Source organism: Anguilla anguilla, chromosome 2 (genome assembly GCF_013347855.1).
Source record: "Anguilla anguilla isolate fAngAng1 chromosome 2, fAngAng1.pri, whole genome shotgun sequence".
Lineage (NCBI taxonomy): Eukaryota > Metazoa > Chordata > Actinopteri > Anguilliformes > Anguillidae > Anguilla > Anguilla anguilla.
In genome coordinates this window covers 67388697-67405930 of record NC_049202.1, presented here as the reverse complement: position 1 = coordinate 67405930, position 17234 = coordinate 67388697, and the positions used below count along the sequence as shown (strand labels likewise).

General features: G+C 41.8%; 2 protein-coding genes across 3 annotated transcripts; both read left to right on the top strand.

Annotated features, from left to right (window-relative positions):
• Positions 1-1296: 1296 nt before the first annotated feature.
• Positions 1297-6836, top strand: LOC118221446 (erythropoietin receptor-like). 2 transcript variants are annotated; one of them, XM_035406521.1, is made up of 8 exons: positions 1297-1570; positions 2334-2457; positions 2858-3024; positions 3137-3288; positions 3893-4049; positions 4192-4279; positions 4464-4551; positions 4748-6836. In XM_035406521.1, exons 1-8 carry the CDS (start codon positions 1471-1473, stop codon positions 5471-5473), a joined length of 1602 nt encoding a protein of 533 aa, XP_035262412.1. In that variant the 5' UTR covers positions 1297-1470; the 3' UTR covers positions 5474-6836. The 2 variants fall into 2 exon arrangements, with proteins under 2 accessions (XP_035262412.1, XP_035262413.1); XM_035406522.1 differs by having other exon boundaries at positions 2317-2457.
• Positions 6837-8121: 1285 nt separating this feature from the next.
• Positions 8122-14099, top strand: LOC118221450 (tetraspanin-1-like). Its single transcript, XM_035406530.1, has 8 exons — positions 8122-8321; positions 10617-10692; positions 11530-11745; positions 12196-12270; positions 12366-12473; positions 12769-12897; positions 13221-13313; positions 13534-14099. Exons 2-8 carry the CDS (start codon positions 10636-10638, stop codon positions 13585-13587), a joined length of 732 nt encoding a protein of 243 aa, XP_035262421.1. The 5' UTR covers positions 8122-8321; positions 10617-10635; the 3' UTR covers positions 13588-14099.
• Positions 14100-17234: the final 3135 nt, after the last annotated feature.

Sequence of the window (17234 nt, the reverse complement as noted above, 5' to 3'; positions counted from 1 at the left end):
AAGAATGCCAAACCACAAGGCAAAAAATATAGCACTATATTTTTTATGTCTTGTTTTTGTTTAGAATATGAATGTATTTGTCATTTAGCAAGAAACATGTACATGAAATATAAAGAAATATTTGTTAAAACAAAATAAAGATTGTATTCATTACCAGACGTTCTGCTGTGCTTTAGTGTATTTCTCATGAAAATGCTCAACATTCAGTCCAGGTTAAAAAATTTAAATAAAATAAAAATGTAAATATCTTACTACACAAAACACAAGGCTGCATTTTCCCTCACCAAAAGAAACAAACCACTTCCTGTACTGGTGGCCTTTCCTGGTCTGTTTAACGAACCCACACCATGCCAAGCTGGGTGTTAGTGTTCTGTAGGCTATATTGTAGTCGAATTTCCTTTTCCTAAATAAGGGAAAATAACGTTTAAGATATGCTTATTCACATCATGAACAAAAACTGATGAAGAAAAACCAAGGCACACATCTATAGATGCACATCATAAAGTGCTTTTATTCCACGTTACAGGAAACAGTTAAAAAATTGAGAGCATGCAAATCCTATAATTACATCTGCAGTTCGCTACAGTGATTTGCTAAGATTACACCCTCACCTTTTTGCGTAAACCTGAAGTTTACGTATAAACTACCCACTGCAGCAATACTGACTGATGATCTCAAGTTTGCAACATAACTGAACCTAAATACCAGAGAAAGTTCTATAAAGCGGGAAAACTCAAACATGGCGCATATCTCTAATGGGGAGGCCTGCAGGTCTTGAACTGCTGATAACGTAAGCTACGCGCCAAAACTGAACGCTGTAACTTGCTGATAAGGGCCATTTTCTGTTATGTTACTACAGTGTCCCAAAAACATATTGCACATGTGCATTTTTGGCCACGTATCTGTGTCCAATATATTCAGTGACGTAGGTAGGATGCGTAGAGTTCCTTCATTTTGATGTTATGACTTGCTCACTTACCTACGCTACCGGTACCATATTGTATTCGTGCATTTTTCAATATTATAATTATTGCTACAATTACAGCTTTTATCTGGCTATATGTGTCATACTGTCGAACAGTGCATTTACGCAACCAAACTATTACCGTCGCAATTTGCAGCCAATTTATTAACCTGTGCGGTCGTATTTGTTTATTTGTCTGGGCACATGAGGGGGCGTATTTCAAGCATAAAAACTCATCAATGGTTCGGTCGTATTTCTCTGTTTAAAGGTGTAGTTTTTATGCTCCTCCCCCAAAGACCTGAAAAGGGTAAACAGTTTGGTTTGGGAAATGTAGGCCTACGACTGCTGCACACGTTATCTTCGGTGACACACGTAATATCGTGTGCTCCTTCATATCTCTCCAAGCAAGCTGTCACAACTCTAGTGCTAGAACTAAGGCGGCGTGTAGCGCACGAGTTCTGTTATGGTGAGCGTTACGGAGGCATATTATACGTTGAGCTGGAAAAATGAGTAAAGTTCCACAATTATATTACTGTGGTTTATTTATATTTTTTTACTTTCAAAATGGTTTCTTCGCCCAAAGTGACCGAGATTTGGAGACCAAAGGTACGTATACAATTTAATATTAAAACCTCTACTTTTCAGAAGACGTCTGGTATCATTTCTAGCCTAATATTAAATAAACAGTTTGCCTATATCTAGTAAAGTAAATTGTAAAATTAGGGCTAATTATAGCCTTACCTGTAAACTGAAAAACGAGTTACACTTCCTCTATTACTGTAATCTTTACTGATGTACAACGGTTTGACAATAGCATAGCCAACTGTATGCTACTTCTTGAGCGCTGCTTTGATGTCGACAGTATTCAGATAAACATGCTTTTGAGAGCGCGCTCGATGCGCAGTGGACGAAGGTTAATCTAGTCGTCTTCCAGATGTCTGTAAACTAAGAAAAGGGTGATTACTGTAGAAATCAGCAGGATTATTGATGAAATTGTTTCTTGCCATTTTTCTTTCTCGCTGTTTTTATTTCTACATGTAACCTAAAGTAAATTTAAAACGCATTTATTGTGTTGTGCCGTGACTCCTAATCCAGTTTCCGTAGACGAATATATATATATATATATATATATATATATATATATTGTTTTTTTTAATGATAATCAATATCACGTTTCATAAGCACGTTTTCTATCAACACTGGTTTAAGCGGTCTACGCATTTTCAAATGGTTAAAACCTATGTTACTGTGGTCATGAGATAAGAAATCGTTTTGCAATTAAGTAAAAATGGAACTACAAAAAAAAATAATAATAATAATAACTTTGCTATTGTTCGGACGGGTTTTCAAAGTCTCCCATATCCCACAGTGGCCCTGTTGCTGAATGCTGAGCCTGCAGACCTAAAATGCTTTGCCTCAGGGAAGTACGACCTAACCTGCTTTTGGGAGGGTAACGTCACTCCTGAAGAGTACACCTTTAAATACACATATCAGTGAGTTTCATTTACTTTCATATTTTTTAAAAAATTGGATACTATAGATTATATTTTAGGTTTTTGAAACAGCTTTTGGGATTGTTCAGTGCCTTTATGGGTAAATGTCTACAAATGTACTTTTTGAAAAGTAGGTTCCTCAGTGAACTGTATACTTTTTTATTGCTGTGCCTGTGTTTTATGGTACCTGTTGTGGAAAGAGTATTCTCCTGATGAGAGGAGATTAAAGTATCTAAATGTAATGTGAACTTCAGAGCTACTTTTCAAATTTTGACACGTTAATCCTGGAATCTCATGGTTAGTTAGAGTTTTTACATTTATCAGCAGCTCAAGATGATTTTCAAGTTCTGTTAACCTGTTTGTGTTCTGTTCCATTTAATTCCTCTTTGTGACCCTGCAGAAACGAGCAGAGTATGGACTGTGCTGTGAGGGCCCAGCCAGTAGGTGGCGGAAAAACACGCTACTTCTGTAAGCTGTCCAAAGTTCTGCATTTTTTTCCTCTGGATCTCCACGTGTTTCGGGCCGGAGAGCAGATCTTCAACCGAAGCATACTCGTTGACCGCGTGTGTGAGTTGGCGGGCTGTGGGCTTGGCTGACATTTTCGTCAGTCTCATCTACGTTTCTAAGCATGGCGGGTCACGCACAGCCTCTGACAGTTTCTTCACCTTTGACCCCACAGTTCTGCTGGATCCTCCTGCCAATCTGACAATGACACGGACAGGGAAGCCAGGTCAGCTGAAGCTAACATGGCTGCCCCCTCCTCTCAAGTATATGGACGACAGCATGATGTATGAAGTCAACTACTTCGCCGCTGGCAGCCCGATGGGCAAGGTAGCGTCCTGCCTTTTCTGTGGATATGTCTGAACGCTTTTTCCCTTCTGAGACAGGGAATGTCTGGATAAGTGTGCAGATCATTGTAATGAGGGCAGTCGTGAGACAGGGTGTAGCAGTGCAGTGTAGTAGACTAGTGTAGTGTAACACTTCAGCGGTGGAGTGCTGACATCCAAGGTGGGGTTGCTGTTGTATTCTTAAGTGAGGCACTTAACCCATATTCAGTTTCTTCAGCAAAACAATGTAATGGATATTATGTAAAATTGAGTTGCTGCGGATAAGTTCATCTTCTAATCAAATAACTGAACAGCATACAACATTACATTACATTCTCATTAGTGGCCGCTAATGCACAGCTAAGGAGTTCCAGTTACTGTTTGAGAGTCTAGAGGTGCTGCAGTGTTGCATGGCATTCAGTGTAGAATATAGAGCCTGGAATCTCATTTCACTCATGGTCTTTAGTGTACAGCTACTGATGTACTGTACATGAAGTTCTGTGTGAACATGTATAGGAATTCTATTAAAAGTGCCATGACTCCTCCCTGTCCCTAGAGTTGTTTAGAAGCAATGAGGCATCGGTAACCTGTCTCTCCCTCTTTGACAGCGGGAATTGGTGAAGGCCCAGACAGAGACTACTCTGCGCGGCCTGCAACCAGGCACAAGGTACGAGGCACGGGTTCGAGTCAAATTCGACGGCACCATCTATGACGGGTACTGGAGCGCCTGGACACCCACGGTCTCCATGGAGACGCCTCACAGGGGTGAGTGGGCCCAAAACGTGCTCTCTTCCACAATTGTGAACTCTCTCACTGGTGGCCTTTCTCATTATGACCAAGACAGGGGCGGTGGTGTCACCTCATACTCTGGTTTTAATGGTGCCCCTCTCCTCTGTGAACACTGTAGACACAGACCCACTCATCCTGTCCCTGTGCCTGGTCATCTCCTTCATCCTCATGGTGCTGTGTCTCTCTGTGCTCCTGTCCCGTCGCAGGTCAGTAACACGCCCTCTTCATCCCAAAATCCCCGTGTCATTCTCCTTCTTCCTTACTGAGTTTGAGAGTCTGTAGTTATAACATCAGCACTTCACCAGTGTGTCAACATCTTTTATGCTCGGAAGAAGGATTATTTTCCACTTCACTTTGCATAAAGGCCGTGTCTCCATACCTTGAACTCAGGTTTCTGTTGAAGAAAATGTGGCCTCTTGTTCCGAGTCCTGAAAACAAGTTCCCAGATCTCTTCACGGTCTACGGAGGTGACTTCCAGGTGAGGGGGGGGGGGGGTGCTCATTTCTGGTCACGGGACAGCTGAGAATAGGGACTCTTCCTTGTGGCCTAAAGGAGAGAAAACCAGCTGTAACTCTGTTTGCCACTAACAAACATCTGTAGATATACTTATATGGCCATTTGAGATCTGTCACTTCTGTGCTGTCTGAAATGATTGTAATTTTGACTGTTGTCAGGCTTGGCTGGTCCACAGCACCGGTGGCTTGGGGTGGAGGTTTTACCTGGAGGAACTGTTTTACCTGGAGGAACACCCGGCCCCGCTGGAGGTGCTGTCAGAGGCCAGTATTGGGTCGGCTGTCCCCGCCTGTGCCGCTCCCTCCAGGGCCTTGCGTACCACGGGCGCGGAAGGTGAAGAAGAGGAGGGAGGAGGCGGGAGAGTGGATGCCGGGTTGCCGTACAGTTGGAAGGAGAAACCCCAGGAGCGGTGGCTGTTTGAGCAGCTGCGGCCCCTCCCCTGCCACCCTCTCCCTCCCTTCGGATGCGCCCCGCTGGAGTCCAAGGACGCCTACGTGATCCTGAACCAGGACTCCCAGCGTGACGTCCGGCAGGGTCCCCCGGACGACGTCTCGGAGGAATCTGTGCCGCTGCAGGTCCTCTTCACCAGCCCCGGGACCCCCACATCCCAGTCGGACCTGGGGTCTTTCAGAAACAGCTCTGGGACAAACAGCAGGCTGTCCTCTCAATCCAGCTATGAGGACTCCCACAACCCCTGGCAACCCAAGGTTCCCGGCTACGCTTACTTGACCATAGCGGACTCGGGCATCTACATGGACTACAGCCCAATGAGCTCGGGCAGGACAGTGGGGCCCGGGACGGGTGGCATCTACGCCAACGAGTACGAGAATGAAATCCCCCCTCACGGGTTGCCTCACTCTGGGCGACCCATTCACTCAGAGTGCTGAGGGTCCCGAGATACGCAGGCTCGCAAAAGCGCAGCCAGTCAGTCGTCAGTCTTTACGTCGTTTAGAACTGTCACGCAGTGCTTCACTACTGGACTCAAAAACCAGGAAAAACCCCCACACATCTGAGCCAATGAGTGGGGAGACTGGAAAAGCCACACACATCTGAGCCAATGTGTGGGGAGACTGGAAAAGCCTCACACATCTGAGCCAATGTGTGGGGAGACTGGAAAAGCCCCACAGATCTGAGCCAATGGGTGGGGAGACTGGAATATGACCCCCTGACCTGGTGAGGTGTGTTCAAGCGTCCTCCTGGAAAAGGGTGAGAAACCAGCAAGAGCAGCACATCCACAGACACTAAACAGAAGCAAAAACAGGCCAGCCTGTTTGAGGGAGTCCAGTCAATTAATGAAGCTCAGTTTGTACAGGAAGTCTTGATGGACCGGTCAGCTAGACTTACGAGGTTAAGAGACTGTGAGGTTATTTTCTCTACAATTGTTTTCCTGTAAAGGTGTCTTGTCATCAGACACATCTTGTAGAATTCCTGATAAAGTACTAGCAGGCAATGCAGGACTATGTATCCAGCATCCTGGATAATGCACTTCATATCAAAACTGGCAGCTGTTGTTGATAACAAAGGCAGGTATATAAAAAATTTTTTTTGTAACTTGTACCTTTCTACCTAAATATGTACATTGCATCACTTTATGTCCATGTTAATGTATGTTCACATAATAATGTTTGTTTTTGTTTTGTAGCATTAGGGTTTATTGACTTAGCTAAAAACATCCACTCACTGTGGGGTGCCTGTGGGGATGGTGTATTGATAATAAATATGTACCTGCAATGTACACTACTTTGTGACTCAGATTGAATAGCAATTTTAGCTATTTGCATTCACCAGAATTCGCCCAGAATTCCGATATGACCCTTCTTCTGTTTTTCTTTTTTTTAGCTTTAACCTGTCCACCTCAAATGGATATGTATAGTGTAGTGTTTTCTTATTTTAAACAGTAGGTTGATCACGCTGACTCCATCACAGATTAGGGGATATTGCTAAATTATTAAGTGAGTCAATGTATTATGATCTTTGTAGTTATGAGTGCCTTAAAATAGCATGCGCCATAAAACCACTCCTGGTCTTCCACTGTTATTCTTCTCGAATATTACACTGATGTTCTTCCTTTAACTGATTCAAAGATTGGCACGTAGAGAGTTCAGAAGTCAAATCATTCAGGTATGAATAATTTATTACTGTGATAATCATTTTACATTACTGAGACTATACTTAATGTCTGTCAATTGTATCTTTTTGTGTATTTTAAACTGTCGATTAAAAGATGCAATAAAACACAAATCATTTGGGCATGTTGTTGGATTTTGTGCTCCCATAAAGACATGTACCGTAACAGGAAGTCTTTTCACTGTAGTAAAGCGTGGGTTCAGGCTTCCTGTTTAATTTCTCTGCAGCTATTGTGTGGCGCTACCCGGAGTGACACAGAGTCTTGCTCTCTGAGTGATAAGCTTATCTGGCCTACAAATAAGGGGGCTGGTGGAGAGTCAGGGACGCTGGAGAGATCACTACGGAAATGGCGAGGAAGGTGCGAAAGAAAAAAGCACGCAAAAGATCTAGCGTGGGCTCATTGGTTTTTTTGAGGGGGGGTTTTTTTGGGTTTTTTTTGTCACACATGCACCGAAGGGGATCTCATCAGGGCGGTCAGCTTGACCCACCGTTGTGATGACTTTGTAACGATAGGCCAGGGCAGCGAGCTGTGGGGTTATGCATACCAGTCTGGAGAGAAAACCCTGGGCTGAGATTATGTGTATCCTACTGGGGCAAGAACCACCTCATGGGCACAGACTGACCCAGCGCTTCATATAGGAGCTGGAAAATGTGATCTCATTTACAGTGGGAGGAGCATACGACAAATTCATTTTTTTAATGCAAAAGAAACACTTGGACCATTACCTTGAGTCAATATTCTGAATTGTGAAAGAATGGAAAAGATTACTTTTTTAGACTGACTTCTCATGTCTGACACTCGAGATTGAAAGCAAATTTTCCCATTCCATAACTAGCAAACTTTAACCTGACATGGCAAGTGTAACAAAGACATCTCAATACAGACCAAGCACCTCTTTTTCACCGTGTTTAAACACATGCCCTTGCTGTCCCTGATTCTGCCTGATGAAAGCACATTTGTGGCGGTACACCAGGATTTTCCCTTACTCTTCTGATATGATTCATTTGAGTTTGTGTCGTCATGGAATTTGTGTGTGTGTGAGATAGAGAGAGAGAAGAGAGTGTATTTGTGTGTGTGTGTGTGAGAGAGAGAGAGAGAGAGAGAGAGAGGGAGACTGTTTGTGTGTGTCAGAGAGAGAGAGTGTGTGTGTGTGTCAGAGAGACTGTGTGTGAGAGAGAGAGTGTGTGTATGTGTGTGTGTGAGAGAGAGAAAGAGAGAGAGAGTGAGTGTGTGTGTGTGAGAGAGAGAGTGTGTGTGTGTGTGTCAGAGAGACTGTGTGTGAGAGAGAGAGTGTGTGTATGTGTGTGTGTGTGTCAAAGAGACTGTGTGTGTGAGAGAGTGTGTGTATGTGTGTGTGTGTGTGAGAGAGAGCGAGAGAGTCAGTGTGTGTGTGTGTGAGAGAGAGACTGTGTGTGTGCATGTGTGCATGTGTGTGTGTGTATGTGTGAACATACACACACACCTCAAGGTGTGACTTTGCTCACCACTCCCTCCTCTCGTTTTATATATATAACCTGCTCTTCGGTGACCAACAGGAAACAGATAAAGACCTTTATCTCTCTCTCGCTCGGCTGGTCCTCTCACTATTCTACAGTACCTGGGTGAAGGTAAGAGCACGAGCTCTTTCTAATTCTGTCTCATTCTGAATTCACAGGGGTTATAAGAGTCTCCTTCACTCTAGATAAAGTAACTGTTAAAACTGTGACTTTCATTAATTGACAGCAAACCTGAATATTGAAGGGAAACAGTGAAAATATCAGTCAGACCTTTTCCCTTTGATAAGCGACCTTGTCCTGCTCTCAGAATTCTTAAGCTATATTTACACTTTGATTATTAGTCATACAATATGTACGGTAACAGCTACAGAGGGATGATGTTTTCTTCTTACAGGAAGCACAACCCACAATGGATGAAAATTGACATTAGTGGTCCCTTTACACATTAACGTACAGTTGCTGATGCTCTCTGTTTTAGAGTTGCCTATGTCATTTTGTCTTTAAACTAACATTTTTTGATCCTACAAAATGGCTGTTCTGATTGCTTGATTATAATTATCCCCCTGAGTCCGTGAGATAACCAAAGAAACCAAAAAAGAAAAAACAAAAACAACAACAAAAAAACAAAAACATTTCTAACAGAAATCTACAATTAGTCACTTAATTTGCCTTCACAGTTCGATATTCAATATGATTGCTCTTTCAGCATATTTTTCCTGAAGAAAATGTAAATGGTGTACTTCAGCATAACCTTAAGACAACTTTTTGGGACATTGGAAATGAGCAGAAAAAGCTTACCATAAGCAGGGCAATTATGATGGTAAGAGCGTCTGTGCATAATAAGTCACCGATTTAGCCTATAGACTAATGATCGCTTATCTTTAAAGACACAAATGCAGGTACAGTATATTCTTGAGAGCATGAAGTCTTGGGATTGTTGGAGAGATGTTGCTATGACCTAGGCATTCATTCACGGAGGTTCGGGATTCCCCTGTCAATGTTTACAACCTCCCCTCCTCTGTTTGGTGAATGTTCATCCCAGGCCCGGATGCTATAATCCACTTGTCTCTCATTCTAAATGTGTGTTACAATAAATCCCAAGCTACGTATGAAAGTTAATACTTTCATACTGATAGTTTATACCAAAACTTTACCTTTTCGATGTTTGCTGTTTTAAAGATATTGTTCTTGCGGCATTTATTGTTATTCATATGTCTGCAATGGGAACCCTGTCGACAGACCCCATCCCCAACCTTGCCCACCCCCCGCTCCAATTGAGTCCCTCCCCCCTCCCGTCCATTGGCTCAGCCACCCCAACCACGTTCCCCCTCTGTTTTCTTGACACAACAGCCATCGACCTGTGTTCAAGTGGACTCCAGATATTTCAATTTAAATAATTAACCACCCATGTGACACCCAACCATGGGAACACAGCTGGTTTATCAGTACAAGGAAAAAATGATGGCGTGACATAATCACCGATGAAACGGCAGCCCTACCGTTTCCTTGTTCTCGCTAAGAGGCCAGTAAACCCACAGTGTGCTCACTCAGGCCGCATTTATGACCCATTTCATGTGCTGTCAGTTGCCTTTGTAATGTTTTTGGTAACTTTCTTCTCAGTGGAACACACGGATAGTGCAAATACAGCCGAGAGTGACGCACAAAGGACAATGAAGAATTTACGGCTAGGGCTATAAAACCAGCCAGGAATAGATCCATAGATTGCAGCTGTAGGCCAAGAGAAGGCAGACTCGAAGTGGTTCCTGGTAGCTATATTTTTTCCCCTTGTGATGTGCGGCCAACTGACACTCTCAACCAGGAAACACTTTGTTTCCACGTCCCTGATTATTCTCACAGTAGCTTATTTTATAGCGGGACAATTTGTCTACATGTGATCGGGGTAAATATTATAATTTTACAACAAATTTAAGTTAGGTCAGACAGCTAAACTTAGTTTCACAACACACCTCACTGGCTGTTGACATTTTATAATGGCTGGTTTAGCTTTGTTACCGGTTGTCCACAAAGTGTCCTAGAATATCTTTCAAAATGAAGGGAAAGGACATTAGCATTTTTTTCCTAGCATACAAAGTCACTGTAGCAAGAAGTACCCGAAGACTTGTTCAAGTATTTCCAACTGTAGCATCAGTGTCTTTCTCAGACATTGACTTCTGAATGAACTTTCCTTGACTGGTTAACATCATTACTTGGAAAAACTGATTGTGTTTTTCTTAACAATTCTTCTTGAATATTTGAGTCGGTGTGAAAGATTACATTTTTATGTGGTTTGAAGGCTTTGAGAAATTACACGATCTTCAAGAATTAAGGTAATTCACTTAATATCTGTGTATCAATGTATATCTAAACCGTCCTTATGAATTATTTTCTCTTTTAATTTATTTTCAGAAAGGAAAAGAACCTCAAAATGGATTGCTTCGAGTTTCTAAAAATAATGATGTTCCTGTTCAACGGAGTCATCTTTGTAAGTGTCAACTGTTTTTTTTAGCATTGTACTTGTCTGCATTTCACATGTTCCATTTTAAGATGCCATATACAGCCAAGGGAAACCGCAAGAGCCCTGCTCTCCAGTGAACTGTGGTCTTGTGATAAACTCCCTCACATTGCCCAGATTAAGCCAGTTATCTGGAGTAGCTTGTGTTTCTCAAGGTCACTCAACAGGTGTGCCTGAATGACCGTGACGTTTCAGTTTCTGCTGTGGGGAAAACCTTTTTGTCAGCAAACGCTGTGGAAACTGGCACCACAGATATGTAGATTACAATAACCTATATTTAAAAAGTTTTAGCACACTGGAATCGGCGTGATAGCCATGGGGCTACGTTAGCTATCAGGGAAGGAAACTATAAAATGAACCTGATGTACTGTAAATGGTATTTGCTCAGCTATGACCAGACAGTATAACAATGTAACAGACAATGTAATTGAGACAGCTTCCCTGCTTTGTAACCTGGTTGTTATGCACCTGCATTATGGTCACATTCACATGTAGGTTTGTTCCCTCTCTGTGTACAAGTAGCCGAACGGCAGCGTTTACAGTGGCTGAATAGATTTATGGTTGAGTTAAGTATCTGTGAATTCTGTGAACTGAACTGATAAAGCTTTCATTAGATTAATGTTTGATGGGTCTTGCTCAAACTCCATCCATTTCCTTTCCATGATCGCTTTGGAATCTCACAAATGTGTAAATGGACCATATAAACTCAATGTTGTGTGCAATAAGACCTGCCGTAGACTCCCTAAAATGGCTGCCTTGCGTAACCGCGCGACCATTGCCGTCTCCCCCCCCCCCTTCCTTCCTCAGCTGGCCGGTGCCGCTATTTTGGGCGTGGGGGTGTGGGTGAAGGTGGACAGCAGCTCCCTGCTGTCGGTCCTGGGCAAGATAGAGAGCGCCCCGCCGGAGCTGGACCAGCTGCTCAACGTGGGGTACCTGCTGATCGCCGTGGGCGGCGTGCTGCTGATCATGGGCTTCCTGGGCTGCTGCGGGGCCATCAAGGAGAGCCGGTGCATGCTGCTGCTGGTGAGTTGCTGGTCCTGGACTCCAAGAGAAGGCCACTGGAAAAAAAAAAATCTGAAAATCACACTTTGCCGTCGTCACTGTCTCCAACAGCTGCTGGAATCATTTTGTCAGCCCTGTGAGCAATTTGCAGTGAAGCGATATGAGTGTGGGTTAGTTGGCAGGGCACACGTTTAGGGATGTTATAGTTAAATTCTGTGTGCAGGTTTCTCTTTACACTGCATCACCTTATGTCACCATGTTGGTTTGGGATTTTGGAGGAAGACTCCCAGAGTCCTCTGAATCAACAGCTGGGCTACATTGCTGGTGCTCGACACACTGATGTCTTTCCGAAGGGTCATGATTTCTGTCGATAAAAGATTGTTTTCGATGACAGGGAACTACAGCTGCATGACGAAAGCATTAAACATCAATTTAAATTTTGTTCTAAACTCTGTCTTCCCCATCATCCAGTTCTTTGTGGCGGTGCTGGTGGTATTCATTGCGGAAGTGGCGGGAGCCATTGTGGTCCTGGTCTTTAAACCTCTGGTGAGTCGCAAAATGGCGGTCACAGTCTGTAGCGGGTGAAGGGTTCTGGCAGTTTTGAAACTGTGATGGTTATGTATTCGAACTGTATTTTACAGGCAGAGAATCTGGTTAGCCAGTTGGGTGAAAAAGCTGTTGAAGTCATCAAAAAGGATTATGGAGCAAAACCTGACATCACTGGCCCTTGGAATGTCACCATGGATGGGGTATGACATCATGCTCAGACAGGGCACTTTGAATTATATGCATCTAATGTGGAGTAGAAGGAGAAAAATAACTAACAAACTGAATTAATTTATAAATAAATATGTGTGTACATGATGTGTAGTATGTATTATAAGTAACACAATAATACAATGTAAACTCTTTGCAGAATGGACAGTTATCACAATAGATTCCTGCTGCCCCAGTAAAAAGGTGTCGCTAATTTGTGAATTTCGGTTTGGTCCTTTTAAAAGTTATTCATCACAATATTTCACCTGTGTTTTCTGTTCCTTCCAGTTGAACTGCTGTGGATTTTATAATTACACGGACTTCGATAATTCTCCCTTTTACAATGACAGTGGCATGACCTATCCAAAAGAATGCTGCAGAAACGTCACCTGTAATTCTGAAAACGCTGCTAAATCGGTAATTATTGTCTAATACCATGTTTTTTTTAAATGCAATGTTTTCTATTTCGTCTGTCCCCTCTGTACTTTGACTGCCTCATCCCTGTTTCTTTAGCCTGAGAACATTATTTGTGTTGGCTTTCTTTCCTTGTTACCTGCTGTGACCCTCTTGCGGGCTATTTAGTTATTTTTAAAATTAGCTTTATATTCCTCTTATTGATGTTTTTCAATGACCCTGTCGTTGCGATTCTTGTAAGTTTTTTTTCAGCTATCTCTCCTTAACTCAGCTATATCACCGTTCCCTTTTCATGTGTGTCTTTGTATTTCCCTGGGCTCTTGCAGAACATCCCTGGCTGTTTACCTAGAATGATAAAACTAATAGATGACAACATAGTCATCATAGGAGCTGTGGCACTGGGAATAGCCGCTCTTGAGGTACAGTAGAACAACTCCCACCTCAAAGTCCCACTTTGAGAGAGAAGCATGTTCACACAATCTCTCTCTCACTCACTCTCTCTCTGGATGAATATTAATTGTACAAACTACCACATGAAAGTCATGCGACAGACAATGACAAAACAGAAACGTGTTACTACTCAAGCAGCAACGACTGGCGATCCAGATACATGTTTGTGTTTTTTCTCTTCTTCTCCAGATTGCAGCCATGGCCGTATCCATGTCAATGTACCGCCAAATAGGCGCCAAGTAGGGACAATGCCAGAGGACTCTCGCTATCTTTACACCATTAGCCATAATCAGCAGAGATTCTAAATGAAGGGCCGCGAATGGCTTTCAGTCAAATCAACAGCCATATGTAACATACACAAAAAGTGGTAAGATGCTGTTCGTTGATGTGAGAGCCAACAATTTGATGTGTCTGCCTTGCACGTCGTATTATAACGTCGTGTTTTAACACTTACCTTTTGCATTACTTTTTCTAATCAAGCATCAAACTATTCCTCTTTTTACCCAAGCTGAGCACTGTTTTTATACTGTGTGATGACGTTTTCCCCATCGCATATCCATATCACAACTGTATTGTTTTATATTCAATAATGATATGGAAATAGTATTACTCTATTGTCTTCAATCAATTTTGCAAATGTACATATATGATATTTACAAAAACACACAAAACAAAAATTACAACATTTATGATACTGTATGTTTTTGATTTCAGTTGTCGTGTATTTCATTCAAATTATAAATAAATTTTTTTATGTCAATAGTATGTACTAGATCATACTTTATTTAAACTATTTTTTGTTTCATTTTTGTCCTGTGTATATTTGTTGCATTTAAAATAATGCTGAATTGAATAAAATACGAGATGAAAAACTGAAATATTTTGAGCTTTGTGTTTCTGATAACCATATCATTTTTTGGTGACTTTTTTCTGACATCCTGGGCATTATGTGTGTTGTAAATTTCTGTAATGAGCTATATGCCATTTAAAAATAATACAATAAACCAATAACACTGCACTGATGATTTAGGTAGAGTATTCAGATAGTGTATGTGCTACAAACCAGCAGGTGCCTATACCTTCCCAGCTAGAATAGGTGTGGAGCCTTCAGATATTTTTAGCACCACGGGATGCTTATTTATCTTAGGAGCTGAAGTTCACTGAATTTCGGGATGCAGCCAAGGAGAGGATCTATAGTCATCGATACCAATTTACATTCTCAAATCTTGCAGATCTAAGCATAGAATCTATAACATTATTATTCATTATTCAGGCTGACATAAACACGTAAATATTTTATTTGAAACTATTGCTGATATGTACATTACAGTGAAAAGAACTGAAATCACCCTTTTGTTTATTCAGTTTCAAGATAAATCAGCCATTCAGTGCTATTGTTTTTCCAGTGTCAGACAATAATGTAAAAAAAAACACTACATGTAATATCAGATCTATCGGTATTTATCCACTCTTTCTTTTGAATACCCTAATACCACTTCAGGCCTTCCATCCTGCCAATTAATAAACAAGCGTTTTCTCAACAAAAGTTGTTACCAAAATTGTCAGTGATGTTATCTAAAAACTCTTTGCCTTCAGAAGTGACTCTAACATTCGAACAAACAACTGCCCAAACCCAGCTTAACTGCCTCACAGATTGCTTTATCATGTGCATCTGAAATGGCTAAATGAGACGTTTCTGATAACATTAGATATAAATTAATTAAACTGCATGAAGAAGGTGAAAGTCAAAGGAAAATAAGTGTAACTGAAGAAAAAAACAGCAGTTTACAAAACTGTAGTTCAAAAGACTCCTAACAACCATGCAAGAACTGATAGATCACTGAAACTATCACCATCACAAAGACAGCACTTACAGATGATGAGAGATGTGGGAAAAAATCACGTTCCACTCTTGCTACAGATCTGAAGATACCCACAGGTGTTTCTGTCAATCCTTCCACTGTGAGAAGACAACTCAATTCAATGGGTCTAAATGGATGCGTAGCTGTCAAAAAACCGCTATGCCGAGAAAAGGAAATAACCAAAAGAGAAGAAAATGTGCACCAAATCTGGACACCTGTGTATAAGATTTTATGGACAGATGAGTCTGAATGAGAGATTTTTAGAAGTGAGAGAAGGCAGTATGTACGCCGTCAAAGCAATGAAAGGCTCTCAGCATGGTGGAGGCCCAGCGCAAGTCTGGGGTTCTAGAACAACATCTGGAGTTGACGATTTGGTTTTGATTGAAAGCATCATGAACGCTGATGACTAAAAACAAATATTGAAATATCATTGCAATACCCCCCCCGGACAACGTTTTATTGGGAGTAAATTCCTTCAGCAGCAAGATAATGAACCCACACGCACTGCTAAGAAGAAGAAGAAGTTTCTGGTGTTCCCAGAACAGTGGATTGGCCACCCCAGAGCCCTGACCTCCTCATCATTGAATATGTTTGGGATTACTTAGATCAAGAGAAGCAGAAAATGCAGCCAAATTCTTTGGCGGTGTTTACAAGAAGCATGGAAAAATATCCTTGCAGATTTCGTCGAAGAACTCAAAGCAGGTTTCCCGATAAGAATGGAAGCTGTAATCAAGGCAATGGGTAGACACACTAAATACTAAAAGTATTTGATACGGTACATAGTTGTGGAGATTTTTGTGTAATTTTGTATTAAATATATGTTTGCTACATTTTTTTCTGACACTGAAAAATAAATAACTTGCACTTAATGACTGTTTCCCAGGAAAGTAAATAAAAGAAAGGGTGGGCTCTGACTTTGCATATGCTAAATCATTATGTTTATAATTTTAAAAATAGCTGAGAATATATTTTAATGCTTGACATGTTCTTAGCTTCAACTTCCGCTGCATGCTGTCGCTAGTTAAAAAAAGGGGTGACTTTATTCTTGCGGACATGATAATGCCCATGACAGGACGTTCTTGCCATTAAGTTGTATTAAGGGTTTTAAAAAAAACAACAAAAAAAACGAATTGTAATATTTTTTGCCAGGTGGGATTCAAAGCCAGCCACAAAAAATGTTGCATTGGAAATGCAATGGAAGCTTGCTTTTGTTCACGAACGCGAGAAAGTGTGTAACATAACCAGTTCAATAGCGCCCTCTTGTGTGAAGTCATCGTTAAAATTTAATGTGCATCCGTAAGGTTACCAACTCCAGCAATGTCATCATAGTTTATGACAGATCCACAAGGGATGAGCTGAGTTTCAGTCTTGGGGAGATAGAAAGAAGCAAATAGCTCTGCTAAGCAAAGAAGGGTGGATGACCTCATTCCATCTGACTCGCTGAACTAGGAGTCAAGATACATACCTTATTAAAGTGCCTTCAAGTGGACAGACGAGGAGTTAGCGTGTGTGTGTGTGCGTGTGTGTCCGTGTGCATGGGTGTGTGTGTGTGTGTGTGTGCGTGACAGAGAGAGAGAGCGCTCCATTTTTTTGAGGAATGAGCTACTGTACGACTGAACAGACACTAGCTGCCTTCTGCCGCCACTACCCCCCACTGGCACTTTTTGTGTTTCCACCAACTCGTGGGAAAGCCAGAAGCAGAACCTATGTGACCATAGCCAGAGCAATTATCAGGCTGTTGTTTCATTGTGTCGTTATAGGGGTCAGACCTGTACATTGTTTTACCAGTTGTTTAATAAATGTACTTACCAATTGTGCTATTCTCGCCGCACGAGCACACTGAACATTGTGTGCTGCACTTAACTTCGTTATAGAATTTGTATGTGCGAGAGCTCTCGAAAGTCTGCCTGGGTAAGAGCTTCTGGCAAATAATTAACTATCTGTACCCAGTAATCGCATGCAGATAAATATATGTGATATACTGGTGATCCATCACCTTTTAAAATCATGAATTAATGCAGCCGGCGT

Bases quoted from the DNA above. Each gene is read 5' to 3' on its own strand.
- LOC118221446 (XM_035406521.1), top strand. From the start codon at position 1,471: ATGAGTAAAGTTCCACAATTATATTACTGTGGTTTATTTATATTTTTT. The intron at 3,025-3,136 runs GTGAGTTGGCGG...TTGACCCCACAG, and splicing joins CATACTCGTTGACCGCGTGT to TTCTGCTGGATCCTCCTGCC. The intron at 4,050-4,191 runs GTGAGTGGGCCC...TGAACACTGTAG, and splicing joins CATGGAGACGCCTCACAGGG to ACACAGACCCACTCATCCTG.
- LOC118221450 (XM_035406530.1), top strand. From the start codon at position 10,636: ATGGATTGCTTCGAGTTTCTAAAAATAATGATGTTCCTGTTCAACGGA. The intron at 12,271-12,365 runs GTGAGTCGCAAA...TGTATTTTACAG, and splicing joins TCCTGGTCTTTAAACCTCTG to GCAGAGAATCTGGTTAGCCA. The intron at 12,474-12,768 runs GTATGACATCAT...TGTTCCTTCCAG, and splicing joins GGAATGTCACCATGGATGGG to TTGAACTGCTGTGGATTTTA.